Genomic DNA, 23,792 nt, shown 5'->3' on the forward strand with positions numbered 1-23,792 from the left:
TTAGAGGTGAGAGAGAGAGAGAGAGAGAGAGAGAGAGAGAGAGAGAGGAGAGAGAGAGACAGAAAGAAGAGAGACAGAAAGAAAGAGAGACAGAAAGAAAGAGAGAAAGAAAGAAGAAGAAAGAAAGAAAGAGAGAGAGATAGAAAGAAGAAAGAAAGAAAGAGATAGAAAGAAAGAAAGAAAGAGAGAAAGAAAGAGAAGAAGAAAGAAAGAAAGAAAGAAAGAAAGAAAGAAAGAAAGGAAGAAAGAAAGAAAGAAAGAAAGAAGAAAGAAGAAGAAGAAAGAAAGAAAGAAAGAAGAAAGAAAGAAAGAAAGAAAGAAAAGAAAGAAAGAAAGAAAGAAAGAAAGAAGAAAGAAAGAAGAAAGAAAGGAAGGAAGGAAGGAAGGAAGGAAGGAAGGAAGGAAGGAAGAAAGAAAGAAAGAAAGAAAGAAAGAAAGAAAGAAAGAAAGAAAGAAAGAAAGAAAGAAAGAAAGAAAAGAAAGAAAGAAAGAAAGAAAGAAAGAAAGAAAGAAAGAAAGAAAGAAAGAAAGAAAGAAAGAAAGAAAGAAAGAAAGAAAGAAAGAAAGAAAGAAAGAAAGAAAGAAAGGAAGGAAGAAAGAAGGGAGGGAGGGAGGGAGGGAGGGAGGAAGGGAGGGAGGGAGGGAAAGAAGCAGGGGCTGTGGCCCGATAGGTGATGATGGTAGAGATGGTGATGGCACAGTAGCCTGATGTAATTTATTTTGTCTGAGTCCCTCCCTAGGTGACCCCAGGAGATTTAAGAGATCATAGCATTACAGAAGCATAACTCTACAGCTAGATTAGATCTGGTCCAATTCCTCCACTTCATGGATGAGAAAACTGAGGCCTAGAGACAAAACTGTGCCCAGGGTCACACAGGTCACAGACCTAGGACTGGAATCCAAGTCTTCAGATTCCAACTCCAAGATTCTGTCTTTTGTACCCTGCTGAGACCTAAATGGAAACACAGAATGATACTCCACCTCCCATGCCTTTCTCATTCCCAAGAATGTTTAACTTTGTGGTGAGACTTTTAAAAGTGTGGATTGGGTGTTGATTTATTCAAGTTATATCTGTGCTGTACAAAAAGCATTGGAATTGGAGTCAAAAGGACACAGGTTCAAATTCTGGCTCTGCCACAGTAGGCAAGTTGATGAATCTCTCTGGGCCTCTTTCATCTGTAAAATGAGGGAGTTGTGCTGGATTAGGAGTTCCCAAACTGGGGGGGTACATAAAGCCCCAGAGTGTCTAAGAAGCTTGTGAAGCAGATATGGGGAATATTTGGCAATTACTTTTATTATTTATTTTATTGAAATATTTCAAAAGTAGTAGTGTAGTTTAAAAAATGTACCTAATAAAATTTTGTTTTGAAACCCAAATATTTATTTTATTTCTTGTCTACACATGTATGAAAAACTCTAAAATGTATTCCCTTTCATTTTCAATGAGGAATATGGAAAAGTTTACCAAATGCTGGTGGGACAATGGGTACCCCTATTCTAGATGGCCTCTGAGGTCCCTCCCAGCTCCAGATCTATAATCTTACGCTGCCTTCCACTTAATTATTTTTTGTTTTCTTGTTTCTTTTCCTCCTTGACACCGCTGCTCTAAATAAATGTATAACAAAACCTTGAAAATATTTCAGGTTTTTTTATTAAACTCTCACCTAATTTTTTTTTCAGTCTGATACTAGAAATCATTTCCAAGGTGGAGGATTGATAGGAGCTAGACAATGGGGGCTAAGTGACTTGCCTAGGGTCACATAGCTAGGAAGTATCTCAGGTCAGATTTGAATGCAGGATCTCCCATCTCTAGATCTAGCTCTCTATCCACTGAGCCGTCTGGCATCTCCATTTCTAGTTAACAATCAACAAGATTGAGAATCTTTTACCTTCTAGCCTACTGACTATTGCTCTTTTTTTTTCTTGGCATGGCCCCACTGATTTCAGTCCAGTTCTGATACCAGTAGTTCTTGGGTTTTCCCAAGAGCTAGAAGAGCCAAAAGCTTAGGCTCTTGCCTCTGGAGTCAGCTCTCAGGACCCTGGTCTACTTTACCTTCCTGCAGTTGTAGAAGTCCCGATGGGGATTGTTCTTCAGTTCCTTTAATTCATCCATCTCATTGAGCATTTCATGGACTTGAAACTTGGAGGACAGGAACTTCAGGCGTCGGTGGGCATAGGTTTTGCTAAATGATAAAGTTATTAATTGAATTAAAAAATTCTAACATACTCAGATTTTATTTAAGATCTTCAAGATATGACTCATGAATAAGTGAGAAAAAATGTCAAGACAAGTTATTTCGGTTTAGGCTGTAGTTCCCATCATTGGAAGTATTAGCTTGGTTAGGTAGAATATGGTGCTCATCATGCCAAGGTCATGGATTTGGATCAGAATCTGCTGGTTCACTTCCTTTTGAGAAGCAGCGTGGTATGGTGAGCTGGTTTCAAATCTTAGGCAAGTCATTTGGCTGCTTTTGGTCTCAGTTTTATTTTTCTATTTTTTTAAACCCAAAATCTTAGATTCAATTTTGTGGATCCATTCCAAGGCAGAAGAGTGGTAAGGAATAGGCAATAGAGGTTGAGTGACTTGCCCAGGGTCACCCAGTTAAGAAGAGTCTGAAGCCAGATTTGCTCTGGTCCTGGCTCTCAATAGCCGCCTAACTGTCCCCTTTATATTTAATTTCAAGAAAAATTCTTAGACAAGGCAATCTCCAAGGTCCCTTCCATCCGGAATCATGTTGGTCTTTAAGGATTTAGTTCTCAGTTAAGGGAGGCAAACTAATATTTAGGCAACCTCTATCTAGGATGGGGCATCTGTTCCAGGGCGCCATATTGAAAGAGCACTGGTAGACTTTGCACTTCAGCAACATAAAAACAATGGAGCGTGGAACCTAATTTTTTTTTTATTCTTTGACCTGGATCTATGATTTCATTGGTATAGGGTACTCCCTAGGTATCTGCGTGGCCAGAGTGAACACCAAGAGGGGCTCCCTCTACTAGTATAGATTCTCAATTGCTCTGAAACTTAAGAGCCTGAATGTTGCTTGGGAATAACGAAAGGTTGGGGGATCTGACCAGGGACACTCCATGTTAGAAGTAGGACTTGAACTCAGGTCTTCTTGACTCAGAGTCAGGTTCCCCACCCATTATATCACATTGACTTTCTAGAACCTCATTAGTAAGAATAATTAGATAAGAGAGGAAATTAACAGAGGCTGGAGTCAACTCCTTACCTGAGCCTGCTGTCATCAGCCTCTTGGTTGATTCCCCAGCAATGGAGATGGTTTCCTACTACAGGGTAGTTTATTTACTGCTGCTCTTGTCTCTCAACTAAGGGTACTTTGTGCCACTGGTCCTGGATGCAATTTATGGCACTTCCCCAAGGGCAAAAATTCCTAGTTGCAGCTCTGATGAGTAAGTCAATTAGAATTTTTATTAAGAGCCTATAATGGAGGAGCAGCAGGATGGCACAGTGGATAGAACACCAGGCCTGGAATCAGGAGAACCTGGGTTCAACCTGGCCTCAGACACTTATTAGCTGTGTAGCCTTGGGCAAGTCACTTAGCCCCCATTACCTACCTAGCCTTTACCGCTCTTCTGCCTTGGAACCAATACACAGCTTTGGTACAAAGACAGGAGGTAACGTTTTTTTTTAAAAGGGGCTTATTATAGAGTGGGTAGCAGGGTGGCACAGGGGACCTGGGTTCAAATTTGACCTTAGATACTTCCTAAACACTGTGACCCTGGGCAAGTCACTTAACCTTGATTGCCTGCCCTTAATCATTGTTCTGTCTCAGAATTCATGCTAAGACAGAAGGTAAGGGGAGAGAGAGAGAGAGAGAGAGAGACAGAGAGAGACAGAGACAGAGAGAGACAGAGACAGATAGACAGACAGACAGAGACAGAGAGAGAGACAGACAGACAGAGACAGAGACAGAGACAGAGAGAGAAAGAGATAGACAGATACAGGGAAATAGACATACAGAGACAGGGAGAGAGACAAAGACAGACGGACAGACAGACAGAGCCTACTGGGAATACAACAGATAGGAGTTGGGAAGCATTTTGTAATCAGGAGGGAGACGTCTAGGTGAACACTTACACAGGTCCTTGAGCAATTAAAGCAAGTAGAAAATTCATGTCATCTAAGAACATTTCCAGGTTTGGATAGGGGAGTGGTATAGGCTCCTCTTTGCTGGCAGCCTCTTCATTAGCAAAGCAATAGATGACCCCATCCTTCATCTTGAAACAATAGCCCAGGTTTTCAGGGAGATCATCTTTTCGGAAAGGGTCTTCTCCTTTCTTCGGGGGAGGAGTGAACACTTTTTCAATGAAACACACAAAAACATGCCATCAGCATTAATGTCTGTGTAAGAAAGAGTCATAAAATGAAATACCATAAAACCTCCTTAATAGGGATCTTATTACGTCAGAATTTGGGATTATTCAGATCGAAGCTGAGCTGAAGGTGGCATTCACCTAGATATGAAGAAAGGACGGACAAAATGATCATAACAAATAGAAAAGATGGTATTTTATCTACCTGAAAGAACAAGCTTTTTTCCAGTCCCTCCAACATGTAATCATTGATATGCTCATCACAAATAATTTCTATCTCCCCATCAGAGCATGTCACTAAAGGACCAGCCTTTTATTCTTCTAATAATTTGTTAAATATATTTGAAATGAACAAAGCTTCCTTCTCTAAAATTATGTAAGTTAAAGAAAAACTTTTTTGACTGGTATTCCTCCACTTTGGTTTTAATTAGTGAAGTTTTAGCGCAAAAATAAATCTTTTTAAAACTCTTCTCTAGTTATGATCTCCATAAACATGTCTTCCTACTCTTTTAAAATTTATTTTATTTTATTTTATTTTTTTGGTTACAATACTCACTTTATTCTTACTCTTTTTAACAGGTGTTTTCCTGCTAAAGTCAAGGGGAAGAAAATGTGACTGGAGAGGAATTATAGGAGCAGCTGTTTCTGATTCCATTCCCAAACCTTCGAGAGAAAAGACCTCCACTACAGCAAGCACAAAAGAGAATCAATCAATGAATCTGTGAATGTTCATTAAAGGACTACCAGTTCCAGGAATGGTGCTGGGCACTGGGGATACAAACTCCAAAGTCAAACCATCCCTGCCTTCCAATAACTCACATTCCATCTAATAGGCTAGAAGGCGCATCTAGCAGTTGTGGGACTCTGGCAATGTTTCAGGCAGAAGGTGGCATTGAAATAGTCTTAAAAAAAAAAAACACCGGAGATTCCAAGCAGTGAGGAGGGAGTAAGTTGCTTTCCCTCCCTGGCTCTGCATCTGGCGGCTCTGGACTTGGGCATCATGTTCATTTCCCATATGCCCCACTCTTTGGCTTCCTTTTATTTTTTATCTTTCCCTAGTAGAATGTAAGATCAGGGGGACAACTAGATGGTTCAGTGTATTGAGAGCCAGACCCAGAGACGGGAGGATGTGGGTTCAAATTTGATCTCAAAGACTTCCTGGGAAGTCATTTAACCCCCATTGCCTAGCCCTTACCACTCTTCTGCCTTGGAACAAAACCTCATATTGATGCTAAGGCAGAAGGTAAGGATTTAAAAAAAAAAAAGACCCTCCTCATTGGTGAAGTCTGATCCATTTCCACCAATGAGGAGAGTCTTGGACTAATGAATTTTGAACTCCTGGTTACTTATGCTTGATGTACAGAATGGATATATGGCCCATTTTAAAATTTAATTTGCATTATTAACATTTTCTCCAACAATTTCTCAAGTCTAGACAATCAATAAAACACTAAATCAATCCTGCTTTGCAGGAATATCTCTGAAAAACCAGGACATTTAGCCAGATGTCATCCATCACCTTTCTTTTAGAACACTAGGGAGATCTACAAGATCACACTGAAAAGGAAGACACCCAGCTTGGGGGCAGGTCCACGAGTCTGGGTGACTGGCTGATTCCCACCCAGAGGGCTATTCTAGCAATCTCTCCAGATTGAGATGTTTTATAGGGTTCCTACAAGGAATACGGTTCTTAATTTAAGATCTAGTTTTCAATGCTGATATTGAGATTAAATTCAAATTCGTGATTAGTGCCAGCTACATCTGTTGACTTTCTTGTTCCTTACTTGTTGGAATAATAATTGAGAGTCAGTAGAGCGGAGGAAATAGAATGGATATGGTCTGGATGACCCCCTTAAAAATCCACAACATACAGATATTTAAGAAAATGGATTACCTGGGTATAAGCTTTCATCTGCTTTCCAAAGAGTTCCTTCAATGCTCCTTAGGTACTTGGAAGGAGTCTTGGGGAATCTCTGAAATGACTGCTGCATGTATTTTTCCCGTATACATAGTGCCCGGTATAGACCTTTGCAGACTTCTTCAAAATCCTCTACTGTAACCTAAAGACAAAGCCTTTCAGGATGAGGGTCAAGTCCCGTCCAAACTGGGAAGTAGCCCAGAGTGGTGGGTTAGTAAATATTTAACAATTGGCTTTCTGGGGGAAAGAATGGATGGACAGCCTATTTTAAATTTTAGTTTGCATTATTAACATTTTCTCCATCAATTTCTCAAGCCTAGACAATCAATAAAACAAGAAATCAAGCCTCAGTTTGTAGCACTGGCAGATTTCCGAGGTTCAGGATAAAACCTTAACAGCTCTCTCAGAAGAGATGGCTCCGGCACATCCTTGGACATAGGTAATACGTGTTATTGGACCTTCTTATTTTCCTACTTTAATTCATTCCCAGGGGCCTGGTGTTCTTATGCTGACCTAGCTACCTCCCTCTTTCTCCCAATGTCTCCCTTAGGCACTCTCTGTACCTTTCCCAATGATCTCCATTTCTTTCTCATTCTCACCAAACAGCAAGTCAGTCAATGCACTGGTTAGAGTGTGACATTGAGTTAGGAAGATCTGAGTTCAAATTCAGTCTCTGGTGCCTACTCTGGGCAAGTCATTTAACCTCTGCCTGCCTCAGTTTCCCCATCCATAAAATGGGGGTTAATCCCTGTGCCTAATTCTCAGGGTTGTTGAGAAAATAAAAATGAGTTGATATTTGTAAAGCATTTTGCAAAACTTAAAGTGCTCTAATAAATGCTAGTGATGATGATGATGATGATGATGGTGATGATGATATCAATGTATCGTGTCCTTTTCTGGGCAAAGGAACACCTAGTTAATCTGAGAAAACAGTCCATGTAACAAAGCCATCATATATATTAAAGCAATCTGGAATAGTCTGCTAGAATGTTGGATCTGGAGTCTAGAAGACCTGGTTCCCATCCAACTCCTGACACTGATTTGCTATGAGACCATGGAGGGAATCACTGAAACTCTGTGAAGCCTTAGTTTTCTCATCAGGAAAATGGGGATAATAATGCCTAGAGGACCTATCTCCCAGGGTTCTGAGGAAGCTCAAATGAGATAATATGCATAAAGCAATTTGCAAACCTCAAAACATTAGATAAAAATCATTGATGAAGAAGATGATGATGGTGGTGATGGTGATGCTGCTGCTGCTGCCATTGTCCTTCCTCCTCCCAGACAACATATAGACATTTTAATTATGGCCTTCTGGAGGTAAAGCCACAACTTAGAGGAATGTCTCTGACAGCCTGAATTTCAGGACTACAAATGTCAGGCTGTAGAAGGAGATATTTGGGAGTGGGTGACAACCTCAATGAGTCCTTTAAATCATATCACGGAAGCAGCTGTGCTTCACATTTATAAAAGGGTCCAATTCTGCTTAAGATGAGAGCATGGCCGTGACAAGTCATAAAGATTTTATTTCTGCCCTTGGTCTATGGCTATAAAAGGTACTGGGGCAAAACCATCAGGGAATTCTTAGTAGCAGCCTGGTATGAGAGAGAAAGCTCTGGACTTAGAATCTAAAAACCTGATTTTTTATTAGCTGTGGGATCTTAGGTAAGTCACTTAAATACTCTGAATATCAGTTTTTTCTTCTGTAAAATGGGGATAATTATAACATTTCCCTCACAGGATGTCAAGGATTAAATGATCTCATGTAACGCTAAAATGCCATAAAAATGTGAACTCTTTATTAGATTGGCTAATTTCCCTGTGGAAGCAACCCTGGATTCCATTATTCCCCAGATAAAAGTGGTTCTCAAAGCCTAAGCAAAAATTATTGTGTTTAATTATTAAAGTCCAAAAAGTTAAGTCTCACTGACTTCTCTAGGGGCCAAAGTAGGCTGGTTGCTGGCAAGTGACCAGGGGTCCAGGCCTTTATCAGGTCAGTTGCTTTTTTATTAAAAAGTTCTAGTTCTGCTAGTTCAGATTCTTTTGACTTGCAGGAAGGGGATTTGGGCAAAGGGGCCCAGGTTAGTGCTGCTACCACCCCCCCCCCCAAGCATGGATAAGGCCTCTTATTGGGAGATAAAGGTTTGGGAATTTGGTCCTTCTTTCTCTCTATTCCTCCTCCTCCTCCTCCTCCTCACTCTCTCTCTCTCTCTCTCTCTCTCTCTCTCTCTCTCTCTCTCTCTCTCTCTCTCTCTCTCCTCCTCCTCCTCCTCCTCCTCCTCTTCTTCTTCTTCTTCTTCTTCTTCTTCTTCTTCTTCTTCTTCTTCTTCTTCTTCTTCTTCTTCTTCTTCTTCTTCTTCTTCCTCTTCTTCTTTCTTCTTCTTCTCCTTTCTCTCTCTCTCTCCTCCTCCTCCTCCTCTTTCTCTTCTTCTTCTTCTTCTTCTTCTTCTTTCTTCTCTTTCTTCTCCTTCTCCTCCTCCTCCTTCTCCTCCTCCTGTTCCTCATCCTTCTCTCTCTTTCTCTCTCTCTTTCTCCTTCTCCTCCTCCTGTTCCTCATCCTTCTCTCTCTCTTTCTCTCTCCTCCTCCTCCTCTTCTTCTTCTTCTTCTTCTTCTTCTTCTTCTTTTCTTCTCCTTCTCCTCCTCCTCCTCCTGTTCCTCCTCCTCCTTCTCTCTCTCTCTCTCTCTCTCTCTCTCTCTCTCTCTCTATATATATATATATATATATATATATATATATATATATATATTTCTCTCTCTCCCCATCTCTCCTTTACTAAGTACAGAATTAAAACAATTCTCTCTGTCTTAATTTTCTAATATTCTGTTCAAATAGAACAGAAGCCCAATCTACCAAAAAGTATTTATGAAGTATCTAATATATGTCAGGTACTATGCTAGGTACTGGAGTGAGATATCTCCTCCTTCAAGTAGCTTACATTCTACATTCCTATTTTCTGTGTGCATTTGCTTTTTTTTTTTAACAAACTATGCTGATTTTCCAGCCCAGATCAAGTTCTTCAGGCCTCTTGATTTCCCAAGCTGCTTCCCTTCTCATTCTTTCTTCACCCTACCTTCTTCTCTAGTTATTCCTATTCTCCCTTGTTGGAGACACCTGCTTCCGACTTTTTAGGTCTGTACATCATAGCTTTGGTGGTTCTCCAATCTAACCTCCCAGATGTACTGAGGCCTGGAAAAGGCACACAAGATGCCTTTTAATTTTTCACTTAACTGAACTCTGGAGATCCTGTGTGATGAACTTTCCATCTCTGTTTCTGTAAAACCAATCTAGTCTTAACTACTTAATTCTAGTCAACTATTCCATATAGATAAACCAAGAGCATCCTTTCCCTCCATCTTTCCACCCACTAGGAACAAGTAGTTAAGAGCTATGGGAGACTCCTATACAATGGGGTGCGTTTCAAAACTAGGACTCCTGAGTGCCTTTTGAGTCTGCTCCCCTGAGTCCAATATTCAACAGTCACTTGAGAAGAGGCTCTGGGACTGATCATGAAAACTATATTTAGAGAGGACACTGACTGCTGAATTTGAACTTTGCCAGTTTGCTGATGATGATCCTCTAAGTCCAGATGGTAGAGATTTATTAGTTGGGCATCTGTTCTGGACTGCAGAAGTAGGTCAGGTTCCTTAAGCCAAGAATTCACCAACCCTCATATCATATTAGAATCTATTCCAAGCAGCAAAATACTTTAAACATCTCCAGTGAAATGAGGGAGGGCTCTCCTATTCACTCTCTGTTCCTATTATTCTTTCTGCCCTTGTCTTGCTCACTTTTCCTGTTTTCTTTGGATAGTTCTATAAATTAAGCCTATATTCAGAAGGGTAGCAGAGCTACAAAATGTACTTGGACCAAACAAGTTCAATGGACTGGGAGAGAGAACTCTGGGAGGGAACATGGTTGCACCAGCCATAAGGTGCCACGAAAGAGAGATTTTAGGATAATACCTTGTCACAGGGAAAAGAAAGAGCAAGGGGAAAAGAATAAACATTTATTAAATGCCTTGTGTGCCAGGCACTGTGCTGAATGCTTTACAAATCATATATTGTTTGATTCTGATTTTGGAGAAGACCCAAGAAACCATGTGGCTCTTGTTGGTGGGGAATCAGCCAAACAACTCACTCAACTTGTGGTCAGCTGCTGCAGTCTGTCTCTGGTCCCATATTGCTATGCTGAACACTCTTATCACCCATATTTCTGCCACATGGCCCCTTGGTGGGGTTAGGTTACCTGCTGCTCCCAGGAGAATGTTTTTATTTTATTGGTATCTGTCTAAAGCCTTCTGTCAGTCCATTCTGCTCTTCCTTATTATTCTCCAAGCAAAAGAATGAAGGGATGTGAAGTGTTTTGAAAAGTAAAAGACATTACTCAGCTCTAAAATATATCAGAATATCATTACCCAGAAGCAGAGCATCGACACAGAAAGGAAGCAGGGATGGGAGAGAGAGAGGAGTGCTGGAGAAAAGAGAAGGAGCCCATGAGGAAAGACCTGCTCACCCCAGAGGCATAGTCTCCTGTGATCTGTACTCTTTGGAAGTCTGGCACAGTTTGATAGACAGGAGAAGAGGAAATGTACTCTTCAATGTGGGACAGTTTGGTGGATGATGTTTCACTTTGTGGAACAGAAAAAGTAACTGTCTTCCGGCTCCCAAAACGCTTCTTCCTGTTGTTGGAAGAAAAAAGACTTTCAGCTCGCTTTCTTTTCACCCAGGGCTCTACTGTGGGAAGTTTGGGTTTCCCTACAACTGATCATTTTGAGGCAAAATTCATAAAACTTAAAATGTAGGAGGGAAGTTGGTTTGCCAGTCACTAGCTCTCTAACTACTCCCCCCCTATCTCTTTAACTGGCTTTTCATCTTCTTCCCAACCCTTGGGCTCTATTTTCAGCCCTCTTTTTGCCTCTCTCCCTTTATGATCTCATTTAATCCTCTGGACTTCAACCAGTTAGTCATCCTGTAGGAATTTGTCAAACACCCACCATGTGCCTAGCACTGTTCTAATTGCTGGGAATAGGCAAAAGATAATCCCTGCCCTCGAGGAGCTCGAAATTTAACGATGGAGACAATATACAAAAGACGTGCAAACTGGCTACATGGAGAACAAACAAGAAGGCTAAACTATGTCGATCTTAAATTATGAACCAAATCCCCTTACTTTCCTGAGAAACTAAGGGGGTGCAAAGTGAGGGAGGAGATTATGTCTCCCACATATTGGGGGAATGTCAATCTATCTGTGACTATATCCTCAAGTAAATATTTTCTTAGAAAAGCGAATCCAACCATTAGTGGCTAAATGGAACTGGGATGCGGGGGACTACCAGTTAGTTGGGACTGGAACCATTTACAGAAAGCTCACCTACTCCCATCCACCAGAGAACTCTGGAGGAGAAATAAGGCATAACATTCTGGACCTTCAGGTGTTGGGGAAAATGGTGGTCAATGTTACAGAAATTTACAGAGTGGGGGGAGTGATGCAGTAGACCTGAGCTTTAGGAAAATCATTTTGGTGATTGAATGGATGATGGACTGGAATGGGAAGAGAAATGGCGGACAACAGGATATTGCAGCAGTTTCAGGCATGAGGAGATGAGTGCCAACACCAGGCTGGTAGCTGAGGGGAACATATTTGAGAGATGCTGAAAAGGTGAAATCCTTTATAACAGATTTTCAACAGGCTTTAGCAACTGATTGGATGTGGTGGATGAGAGACAATGAAGAGTTGATCCTGGGGGATTGGGAGGATGAATGTGCTCTTGACAGTAATCAGGCAGTTTAGAAGTGAGGAAGTTTATGAGGAGGGAAACGCTATGAGTTCAATTTTGGATATGTTGTGTTTAAAATGTCTGCTGGTCATCCAATTGGAGATGTCTGAAAAGTCATTAGAGATGAGAGCCTGCATTTTGAGGCAGATCACTCTCAAATCACTCTTAGATTTGACTTTTTCTCCTCAGATCAAGATTTAAGTTTTTTAGATATTCCACTGACTCCTCAAAGTCAATATGTAAAAACCAAGAAATTTAGAAACATTCCTTATCACCATCAGGTAGATTCTTCACCTGAATTTTTCAATTTCATATGACTAAATAAGTTAGATTCTTTAAAACTCAAACAGAAATCACAATGGAGTCAGCTGGTATTATGTCTAGTGCATGCATATAACACTATTTGAAATTATGCCATAAAGTTTACCATCAATTTCTAGGAAAGTAGTGGCATCATGGATCAAGTGCTGGACTTGGAATAAGGAAAGTCTGAATCTGAATACTGGCTCAATCACCTACCAATTGTGTGACTCTGGGTGATTGCCTTAACCTCTATCAGCCAGAGTTTCTTCATCTGCAAAATGGGGATAATAATATTACCTACTTTCCAGGGTTGTTGTGAGAATGAAACAAGATAAGATATGTAAAGAGCTTTCTACATCTCAATGTGCCATATAAATTCCAGCTATATTTGTAACTGTTAATGAACAATGCCCTGTGCCTTAGAGTTGAAGATAAAAAAGATAGTGGGACTCTTTAGCCAGTATGTATCTCAATTAAGAGATAAGCTGAAAAAGATTTATCATCTAGCCATGTCATCAGCACAGAAAAACTCTCATAAAGGATTGTACAATGCCCGGGTTTTGTTGTAGGTGACAGACTCCTAAGAAGGACCCTTATGGGACACACAAATTAACCAACTGATCAAAAACTATATTCTCCAGTGGTTCTCAAACTTTTTTGGTCTCAGGACTCTTTTTTACTCTTAAAAATTATTGAGGATCCCCAAGAGCTTTTGTTTATGTGACACCTATATATTCATATTACCATATCAGAAAATAAAACATTTTAGTATTATTGTGAAAATAGTTTTACCCCCTAAATCCTCAGACTACACTTTGAGAACCACTTTTCTAGTCTACATAATAGCTCCAGAAAATGGTCATGATCTTTTAAAGATGACACTATTCATCATGTCTGGCTTGTCATAACCCTGGACAGGGTTCTTCTTGACAAACAACTGGAGTGGTTTGCCATTTTCTTCTCCAGTAGATGATTAAGTGACTTTCCCAGGGTCACACAGCTAGTAAGTGTCTGAGACTGTATTTAAATCCAACACTCCATCTACTGAGCCTCCTACCTATTGAGAAGTTCATTGAATGTCCTGAGGAGCAATTAGGTGATGATGATGGACAACCAACCAATCAGCTCTGGAGGAAAGGTACTCATATTGCATATTGCATATTGAAGAAAGACTGACAGAGCTAGATAACTCAGAAAATTATAACACTGATGAAAATGAGATTATGTGTTGTTAGCCCCCATGTCCAGTGGATCAACAACCTCAGTCAAATCTAAGTCACAAGAGAATCCATTTCAGCTGATGAAGAATAATTGAGTCTAGAAGCAACTCTATTTTAGACGAATGCCTCCAGTTGTAGGTTGTACTCAAAGGGGACTGTGATACCAGCCCAAGCTATTGAAGAGTTCAGAGCTACCTCTGACACCAATAACCAACAATCTATAGAAACTCAGGCTAAGGACGTTGGAACTATTAAGTGATGAGCCTTTCATGCATGAGGTAAAAGAGGAGAGAATTCTATATTGCCCATAGACCCAAATAATTCTGTGATGACCTATAAGTACCATGTATAACTCCATTTTGCTTTGTGTTTTATGCCATTCATTATTGTGTTGAAATACATGTTTTAACTATTTATTAAATATGGATATATATGCTATTATGTAAGCTGTACTCTATCTTGCTTATATATTTTGATAATTTGTTATAGATGTATTTGCATTTATAGAATTATAACGTGAGTTTTATATTTGATTGGTTATATAATATGTAATTATACATATTCATTGTTGTGAATAATATTTACTTTCACTGACACAATTGCACAGAGAGAGAGATTGCTCTGAATGAGAATTTTTTATTTTATGATTTATTGAATGAGAAAATCTTAGTTTGCTTTAATCTAATGTAAAGTATGTTGATATGTAAATTAATTATAATTCTCCAAAGACTGCAAAAGTTAATGGGAAAGGATGGAGGTGGTGGTAGGGTAGAATGTATAGTACTGGTCTTTTGTTAAGTAGATGTTTTACTTGCTAAAAGGGGGAGAAATTGGACATGTGTGTAAGTAATATAGATAAAATCAGTTTGAGAAGAAACAAAGCATCTCAGATAAAAGTCCTTTAGGAAAGTCATAGACTATTTACGAGGTCTGAGAGAAGATAACCCCTCAGATATGTGCACTGAGAAGACTGTCTGAAGGCAGAGCACTGATTTAGTTAAATTATTTACTGATTAATAAATAATATAATAATAATAAATTAAATTAGTTGCAGTGAACTGAGCTATTAGCTTACTTATATATGACTGCTTTCAGAGTTTTAAAGGTTATAGTTAATATACTATAAATAAAATAACTATTTAGGACTATTCAGGATGATTATATAAAGACTGTTGGGGTCATGCCTGAAAGAAATAAATTAATTTTTAGTTTCACATTGTAAGTTAGATGTAGTCACTGCTCATGAGGAGGTCCTGATTGGAAGCATTGGTGACTATGAGAGATGATTAGATGAAGACAGAAGATGAGAAAAAGCTGAATGCAGGATGAGTCAAAAGAAGTCCTAGACAGAAGACAGAAGACAGAAGCTGATAGGCAGGCTTTTCCGTTGCTTTGTTGGGAGCTATGTGTATTAGATAAGAGGCATTGCTTTGCTGAGAGCTGATTGATTTTAGAAAACCTGAGTCATTCAAGAGATCTGGTTGAAACCAGAACTGAATTCTATTGCTATGCATATAGGCTTTTTCTCTCTAGCTTCAGTTATAGCCTGAAATAGTAAAACCATTCAAGGATACCTATGTTACCTTTATTGTATGAAAGAGGGAGAAAGGGAAAGACAAGCTTTGCAATTCTTTTGCTGGGAGCTATGTTAACATATTTTTTAATTAAAAGAGTGCAACACTTTCTCAGGAGCCTGCCTGGGATATCTATGTGATAAAAGAGCTGGATGCTGAGTGTTTCAGAGAAGCAGCTTTGCTCCAAAGGAGAGTTGTGAGGAACAGAAGAGGAACAAATAGAAGTGAAGTCATTTTGCTCACCAGATGGCAGGTGATGGAAACTGTCCTTAAAGGGATCAAGAACTTCAAAGCTGGCAGTACAGAGTTAAGAATCACCCCAGGCATATAGGTTATCCTACTCAACATTCCTGGCAAGTTTTTTTCTGCATCCACTTTTCCCCAAAGACACTATATATGATGGTGGGAGAGTCAAATTGAGTTCTCATTTAGTATATGTTTCATGTTTAAGAGGCAATGATCTATTTTGTGCAAATGGAAGCACAATGATGGGAGTTCAGGAACTTTAGTGACAAGTAATGGAAATGCATTTCCCTTCCTTTAAAGGGGTGATTTCTAGAGGATAACCCTGAGAGAATTTGAGTGATGGCAGTATGGTCATGGCTGTGGTTGCACTCTCTTACGCCTGCTCTGGGGCAAAAAACCAAGATTTGTCATCATGAGGGTATATTGGAAATGAATAAGTCTCCAGAGAGAAAGAAGGAGTACAGATGCCTTACTGGATTCTATCCTCAGCTCATACAATTTCTTTTCTCCTAAACCTGCTCTTTCTGCTGACTTCACTATGTCTCTTTAGGGTACCATCACTTACTCTGTCTTCCACATTTAGAGTCTTGGCATTATGCTACCCTCTTTTTCTCATTTCTCACTTTCAATCAGCTGTCAAGTCTTGTTAGTTATACTGCCAACACATCTCTCTCATGCATTCCTTGCTCTCTATTCCCACTGCTACTAACCTAGCATAGACCTTCCAGTATCTGGTACATAGCAAGCACTTAATTGTTTATTGACCATCTTGGGCAATATATTACAGCGTTCTAGAATGTCTTTCTGCCTCTTTTTCCCTTTCTGCTCTGTGGAAGAATGATAGTATTGTCTCTGCCCTCAAAATGCTTGAAATCTAGTTGGGAAAATAGCTACCTATATTATTATGCATGTGTTTAACATTAAATGATCAGTATAAGACAAATCATTAAATACCTGTTTTATTCAAGGAGATCTAGGTATTCAGAATACAAACTTAGCTTGAAAAAAGTCCCTATCTTCTAGAAGTATACATTCAACTGATTATAATTAAATTCTATGTTATTTGATATAGGCAACAAATCCATCCATCTATCCATTGATCAAATATTTATTAAGCATCTACTATGTAAAGACCACATTTTACCTCTTCCCTTCAATGGAGATGGATAAGTTCTCCAGCTGGAATATATGTTCTTGCATCTCCCTTAGAGAAATTGGGCAGATCTCATCCACATCAAATGGTGAAAGCTCATGTCGTCCTCCCTCATCTTTGACTTCAGAAGCAAAAACCTTTTCTGCAAAGCTTCTTGTTGCATCATCCATTGCTTTAAAAGAAGTTTATGTGCATTAGTGTTGTATTCTTTCAGCAATTTCCATCATTTATTGAGTATCTACCTATGGATGTCATGGTCAGGATTGAAGGTAGGAATTCTCACATCTAGAGTAAATTCATTGTAGTTGGGTTGAGGTGTAGGTTGGTATCTAAGGCAGCATCTGGTTGAGATAGAGTAGATCTGTAGGGTCGTGAGATTTGCAAAGGTCAAGGATTTTGGAGGTCATAGTATTTTAAAGGGAAAAAGGTTGGAGTGGAAACAAAGATTAAAAGTCAGTGTTTCAGAGGAGGGAGAATAATCTGGAAGTCCCCAGATGATAGTAATAAAGATCAGGACAAGAAAGAGTGAACTTTATAGGAAGAGAAGCTATTCCTGAGTAATAGTGGCAGAGGGAGGGATTTAATGTAGTAGTGGGGAGCAAGGAGTATGCTTTTCCTGGCCCTCTGGGTCAGTGGGTACAAGAATGGATGGCTGGTCTTCAACAGGGTGTCAAGAGATGTTGTATCTTCTGAAGAAAGCTGTTTCAAGGCGCACCATAAAATGAAAACAATATGAGAGGAGATGATCCAGGATCGTGCATTTTTACATATAGAACTGGAAGGGTCTCTGGAGGGCATCTAATTTTACATGATTTTTAAAATGGGTAAACTGAGGCCAAGAGAAATGAAATGACTTTGAGACAGAATTCAAGTATGCTTCCTCAAACCCAAAATCTTGCATTTTACCCCCTGCTATACCACAGTAGAGGAAGTTCTAGAGGGTTCTATGGAAAGGAAAGGCAGAGGAGGATAGTGATGGGGAGAGCTAAGCTGAATTTACTCTGAGATGGGGGAGTATATTGAGGCAGTGAGTATAGCCAGTAGTGAGCCCCTTTCTTTATGATCCTTGGGCCAGGAAGAACCTGGGGAATGAGAAGTGAAGTGGTTACACTCTGCCCTACCCTAGAACCCTACCCTTGCCTAGGAGACAGGCAAGACAGCCCTGAAAACTTAGGGGATGAACTGGGAGGAGATGGGAGGAGGTGGGTTGGTGGCTGGTGCAGAGGGGAGAGGGATGCCTCTCCCACAAGTTGAACAGCAATAACCCCACATAAACTTCCAAACTGGAGTAGTAGTGTAGCCTTCCTCCCCTCACCCCTGTTGGCTTCTGGGACACATTCCTGGACACACCCCATTTTAATTCCAGGTCTAGTCATAGTGCCAGGCAGTGGAATTGTTACAGAACCTCCACAGCTTTCTGCCTGGGGCAACATTCACCAATATTTTAAAAGCTGAAGTAACTTCCTGTATAACCCAGTTCATAGGCTTTTAAACCTGTAAGGGATCTAAGAACTCATCCAGTATTTTGGGGGAGGGGGATAAGCTAGTGGAGGACCAGAGAGATGAACAGTCTTGCCAAAGCTGCCACAGTCAGTGAGTGACAGAGCTAAGGCTCACACTCTCCAACTTCAGGCCAGTGTATGCTTAGTTCCTGAGGGTTCTTAGTTCTAAAGTGGTCCCTCCACTGAGAAAGGTTTGAAAGTCACTGATCAAAGACCTTCTTGGCAATGAAATTTGGTCCTTTCTCCTTCTGGTCCCAGATGGGGCACTCCTGGCATTCCTCATTCCTTAGATCTCAGCACATCAGGGATGGGCTGAGTTCAAAATCACCAGCTAAAACTCAAGAATCTAGTACCGGATGTTGGGCACAGACTGTAGAGAAGCACAGAGTTGGGATCTTATGCTAATTTCCTTCATATATAACCCTTGACAAGTCAATTCCCTTAAGAAAGCCCTGGTTTTATCACTCTGAAAATAGGGAAAGGGACTTGCAAAGGATAAAGCCAAGTGTGAAAGGTCCCACAAGATGATGCTACAGACCATCTGTCCTAACTGCTCTCTGAAGGTCTCTTTACCCATACTGCTTTAAATGGACCATTGGCTTCTTTTGTTGGATCATAATTTGGAGCTGATTAGAGATCAATCCAATCCCCTCATTTTATAGATGAAGACTACCTAATCCAAGGTCAGACAGGTAGAAGGTTTAGCTGGGATTGGAACACCCCAGTTCTTTAATTCCAAATCCAGGACTATTTCTCCTCCAACTGTCTCCTTTAAGTTTTATTCATCCCACTGGCAGTTCATCAATAGTCAAAGAACTAGTCATCTGAAGGATGCAATGCTAATATCTTCTTCGGGACACCTTCGATAAATGACTGTTTCAGATAGGGGTGGATAGCAATGATGATGAGTTAGTTGTTACAATGACAAGATTATGGAGAAATTACCTTCAAGATGAGTGGCAAAATGGCAAAGAGGCACAACCCCCTAGCAATGATTACATATCCATTTAGGAGGTTATAGCAGCCAAGCCCAGGAATATTACGTAAAAGCATATTTATTATCTGTTTCCACTTTTACTTCTGATTTCAGCAGATTGTCCTTTAGTTTTTGCTATAATATTCAGTAGGTGGAATAAAATCATATTCAAATGAATGGAGTATGAAATAATGTGTTCTGGGTAGTGGTAGCAACTTCCATGAAAGATATCAAAAGAAGAATGGGTATATGACATGATAGCAACCAGATTTGGCTTCACTCACATTTTATATCCAGTTTTAACCTGCCCTGTTCACATGGCCAAGTTAAGAGAACAGTCTAATGTTTTGATTGCATTCCTATAGTATCATTTCTTTTTGGTTCAAATCTATGATTTTTTTTCTTGTATGGAAACCCCAGTGTGGAAACTCTTTCATTCATACCATGCCGCCTCCTTTTTTTTCCTTTACAAAGCTCAGCATTTTTTTTGTACTGTTTCCATGTATCTAAGCAAAGCATGCAGAAATCCCAAACAAGTTGAAGTCAGCTCACAATTTTGTGCAGCTTTCAGAGAACACAAAAGATGTTTGAGGATCTAAAGAGATATTTAATGAGAAAAGAGAACCTCCAATGGGTTTCCCCAAGATAATGCAAGTCCTACCTTTGCACTGCAAGCACATGCAACTTGAGGGGAAGGGATGAGCAGGAAATTAATAGATGCCATGGATGTAGCATGGGACAAATGGGGAAAAAAGGCAATTAGGGTGCAGTTGGCACTTCATGCTGCAGCAGTGCCTATGCAACAGAATTTCCTGACATGGCAGTAATAGACCCTGGACATGTGTCAAACACCAAGTTACACTTTGGACAGTTGTTGATCCTTCTCGCATAGTCAGCTATTCCCTGGCAGTTATACTTATAAAATGTTTCAAGCTCAAAGAGTATTTTACATGTCTATCATCTGTGGGATGATATTCTAGTCTGTGGAATTATGTGAAATTCAGCTAACCTACTGGTAATTACTAGAAGATCAAAAATTTTTTCACCTACTCAACTGATTATTCTGGCACACCATAGATATGATCATAGCCTGGTTCTGTATTCAACAGTTTTACATTCCTTCTAATAATAATTCTAGGAGAGGGAGCACACGGACTACAGGATCCTTGGAAAAGAGGGATCATGCTTGATTCAGCACCCAACAACAAATATCTCTACAAATTCAGGATGATGTGGCTATTTTTCAGCAGTAGTTATTGGTACATAAGTGAAATTAATATGCAATATGGCAGACATAGAGGGATCTTTGGTCATCATTTAGCTCAATCCCCTCCTTTCATAAATGCTGAAAATGGAGGTTCAGAGAGGTCAAGTGAATGTGGCAGAGCCAGGATTAGAACTTAGATCTTCTGACTTTTAGACCAGTGCTTTCTCCACCATACCACATAGCCTGTGATACCTAAAATTACACCTCTAGGGAAATTCCTAACTTGGGAGTAGTCACTAGTGGTTCAAAATCAATCTGGAAGGAGGTCTCTAGTAAAGTGCTCCAGGAATCTGTGGCTCTGTGGAATATTGATTTTTTTTATCAATAACTTGGGTAAATGCATACATGGCATGCACAAGAGATTTACAAATCACTCTAGACTAAAAGATAGAGGCAACATACTGTATGACAGACTGATCGGGCTTCAAAATGATCTTGACAGAAAAGTATTGGGTTAACTGTGACAAGATCAAATTGAAAAGAGAAAAATAGGGGGCAGCTGGGTAACTCAAGGGATGGAGAGCCAGGCCTAGAGATGGGAGGTCCTGGGTTCAAATATGACCTCAGATACTTCCCAGCTGTGTAACCCTGGGCAAGTCACTTACTCTTCTGCCTTGGAGCTAATATACAGTATTGATTCTAAGATGGAAGGTGAGGGTTTATAAAAAAAAAACAAAGGAAAAGAGAAAAATATAAAATCTTTCACTTAGGTTAAAAAAAATCCAAGTCCACAAATAGAGTACAGAATTAGATAACAGTTTGTCTGAAAAAGATTTGGGAAAGGGGAATGGGGAGTGCACACACTGAAAACTCACTGAGTCATCAGTGTGATGTGTTGGCCAAAAGAACTCATGTGATCTCAGAATGTGTAAAGAAGGGCAGAGCTTCTAGGAACAAGAAGGAAGGAACCTTCTCTGTACTTTGTCCTGTTAAGACCACCCTAGGAGTATTATGTTCAGTGCCACAGATTAAAAAGGACCCTGACCAGCCAGAGGGTATTATAGAGAATGACAACCAAGATGGCAAAGGACCTTGGACCCATCTCAGATGAGGATTCGTTGCAGGTACTGGAGAAGAGGAAATTCAGAGAGCACAAAATAATTGTTCTAAAGTCTTTGAAGGGCTGTTATAAGGAAGAGAGATTAAACTTGTCCTTTTGGTCACTAGAGGGCAGTACCTGCAGCAATGGGTCAAAATGGCAGAGACAAATTTAGATTTGATTTTAGGGGAAAATCTCCTTGAATTAGATCCATTCAGAGGCTAGATGGCCTGCCTTGGGAGGTAGTGTATTCCCCTTTTTTAGAAGCCCTTGAGAAAAGAATGGATGATCCTTTATCATGAAAAATAACAGTAGTAGTACTCTAACATCTGCCAAGTGCTTTACAAATATTATTTCATTTAGGAACTCACAACATAATCCCATTTTACAGACGAGGATTTTAAGGGGAATTTTTTTTTTGAGGTATAGGTTGAGCTAGATTTGTCACTGGGATTCCTTCTGACTGAAATTCTCTAATTCTGTAGATTGGAAAGGGAAAAGATAGCTCCCCTTATAGCATAAGCTAAAAGAGTCCTAATCAATTTAAGAAAAGAGTAGACAAGGAATCTTTCTTCACTTTCCTCAAATGCATTGTACCACCTGGGTGAGATGATTCAAATAAAATGGATTTACAGCTAATATTAGGGGATAATTAAGATAGGGCCCAATTCACCCCTGTTTTACAGCTCTGATTCTGGGCGAAGATAGTTTCCATCCTCCAAGAGATTCACTTAAAATTTCATATTTTAAGTCATTTGAAAAATATCAGAAAATTAGTAATATGTGGTTCTTTATGGCTCTGTCATATTTTTTGCTATAATCCATGATGATTATTTTCCATAACAAAATCTGCCAGCTACTAGTATTTTAGCATCAGGGGAACACTGCTGAAAAAATACCCATGCTCCTGAACAAGGGATAGATAACACAAGGCTCATTCATCCCGTTGGGACCTCAGCAAGAAAGAGGGGGTGAAAATCCTCAGTACTCACCTTTTTCTTTAGCTGTCAGAAATAAACAAAACAAATAGATATGATGCAGTTAGAGAGGTCACAATTAGAGGGATCATTCTTTTCTTTGGAACAAAAACACGTGTATTTTGGTACAAGGGACAATAGTGAAATTCCCTCTGGCTATTTCCTTCCTCCACTTGGTGCCAAATCTTTCTTCATCATGGAGCCTTACTTGGATGCCCCACTGTGGCCCAGAAGGGACCCCGGGTTCTCAAAGGTTATGCCAGAGGAGTGTCAGCTCTGGCAGGTGCTGCTATGCTAGAAAGGCTCCAAGTACATTCCGGGAACAGGCTGTGTCTGCCTTTTGAGCACTAGCCTTGTTGGTGAGAGGTTCCTCGCCCAGTAGAATGACCGACCCCACTTGTGATGAATTTATTGGCCGTGTCAACTCATGAAATAGAAACACTGAATGATTGGAAACTCCCCTTAGTGTGGCGATCATCAAGCTGCTCATAATTCATTTCCTTCTCTCTAATCCATCTCTTTAAGCTAATTCTTCTTCCACCTCCATCTTCACCGCCATTATGAAAACTTTAGGCTCATTTTCCCACCATCCTTCCAACTGTTACCCACTTGTAGTCCGAAGGGCACAGGATCATGGGCTTAGAAGACCGATGGAGGTCCTGGTCCTCCCCCTGATCTTACAGATCACAAGATTATAAATTTAGAGCAAAAATGGATCTTAGAGGTCATCTAATGCAACACAAGCCCAGAGAAATTAAGTGACTTATTTGAGGTCACCCAGGAATTAAATGGCAGGTCTGGTGTCACCAAATCCAGCACTCTTTACTCTCTAGCACATATTATTCTCTGAATAATACACACAAACCTGTGTAGGAGAGCTGGTACCTGATCCAGCTCTCTTCCTGGGATCCTCAATCACTCTTTGTTCACACTTGGGGCACATGCTGGGGATTTTCTTTTTCCTCTTTCAAAGACTTGTTTGCCCTTGCAGTCTACCTTACCAAAGCGATTGTTGAGCACCCAAGTAGAAGGTTATCAGAGCTATCACGAATAAGAAATGGAAGATTTTAAACCTTACATCAGTACAAAGCAGATTCCTTGGAGTGCCTTGGCTCACCTACCTGGAATTTTGAACAGTGGCATGGTTGCTGGGGACCCTGATTCCTGGGTAGCACTAGAGAAAGGCACAGCAAATGTGGGGAGGACAGACTGGACCCTTTAAATATCCTGACATCCACTTTATTATTTTGTCTTGCCTCCTGAAATCTGACTCTCCCCTACTAAAAGAAGAGGGATGAGATCTGGACCTATTTAAAGCATTAGGCAATTGACAGAGAAACAGGTGAAGTGGGAGGGTCCCCTCTAACTTTGCTCTGGTGCCTGTGAATGGCCAGAAATTAGGTTTGGCTTTAGGATACAAAGCAACATATTTCTTCTCCTTGTTTAAGTGTGGTTCAAACACCATTTTCCTGTCCTTTTTACTTGCTATATTAGAATAATTTCC

The 23,792-nt window shown here is 40.1% G+C and overlaps 1 protein-coding gene across 1 annotated transcript in view; it reads right to left on the minus strand.

Moving 5' to 3' along the window:
* AMPD1 (adenosine monophosphate deaminase 1) overlaps window positions 1-23,446 on the minus strand; it is a 39,506-nt gene extending 16,060 nt beyond the window's left edge. The window contains 8 exon segments of the mRNA XM_056814752.1: window positions 1,906-1,987; window positions 2,054-2,183; window positions 4,100-4,319; window positions 6,230-6,395; window positions 10,768-10,933; window positions 16,519-16,699; window positions 22,304-22,315; window positions 23,410-23,446. Coding sequence (XP_056670730.1) covers window positions 1,906-1,987; window positions 2,054-2,183; window positions 4,100-4,319; window positions 6,230-6,395; window positions 10,768-10,933; window positions 16,519-16,699; window positions 22,304-22,315; window positions 23,410-23,431 — 979 coding nt within the window. The 5' untranslated portion in view covers window positions 23,432-23,446.
* Window positions 23,447-23,792: the final 346 nt, after the last annotated feature.

This window comes from Monodelphis domestica, chromosome 2 (genome assembly GCF_027887165.1).
Source record: "Monodelphis domestica isolate mMonDom1 chromosome 2, mMonDom1.pri, whole genome shotgun sequence".
NCBI classification, from domain to species: Eukaryota; Metazoa; Chordata; class Mammalia; order Didelphimorphia; family Didelphidae; genus Monodelphis; species Monodelphis domestica.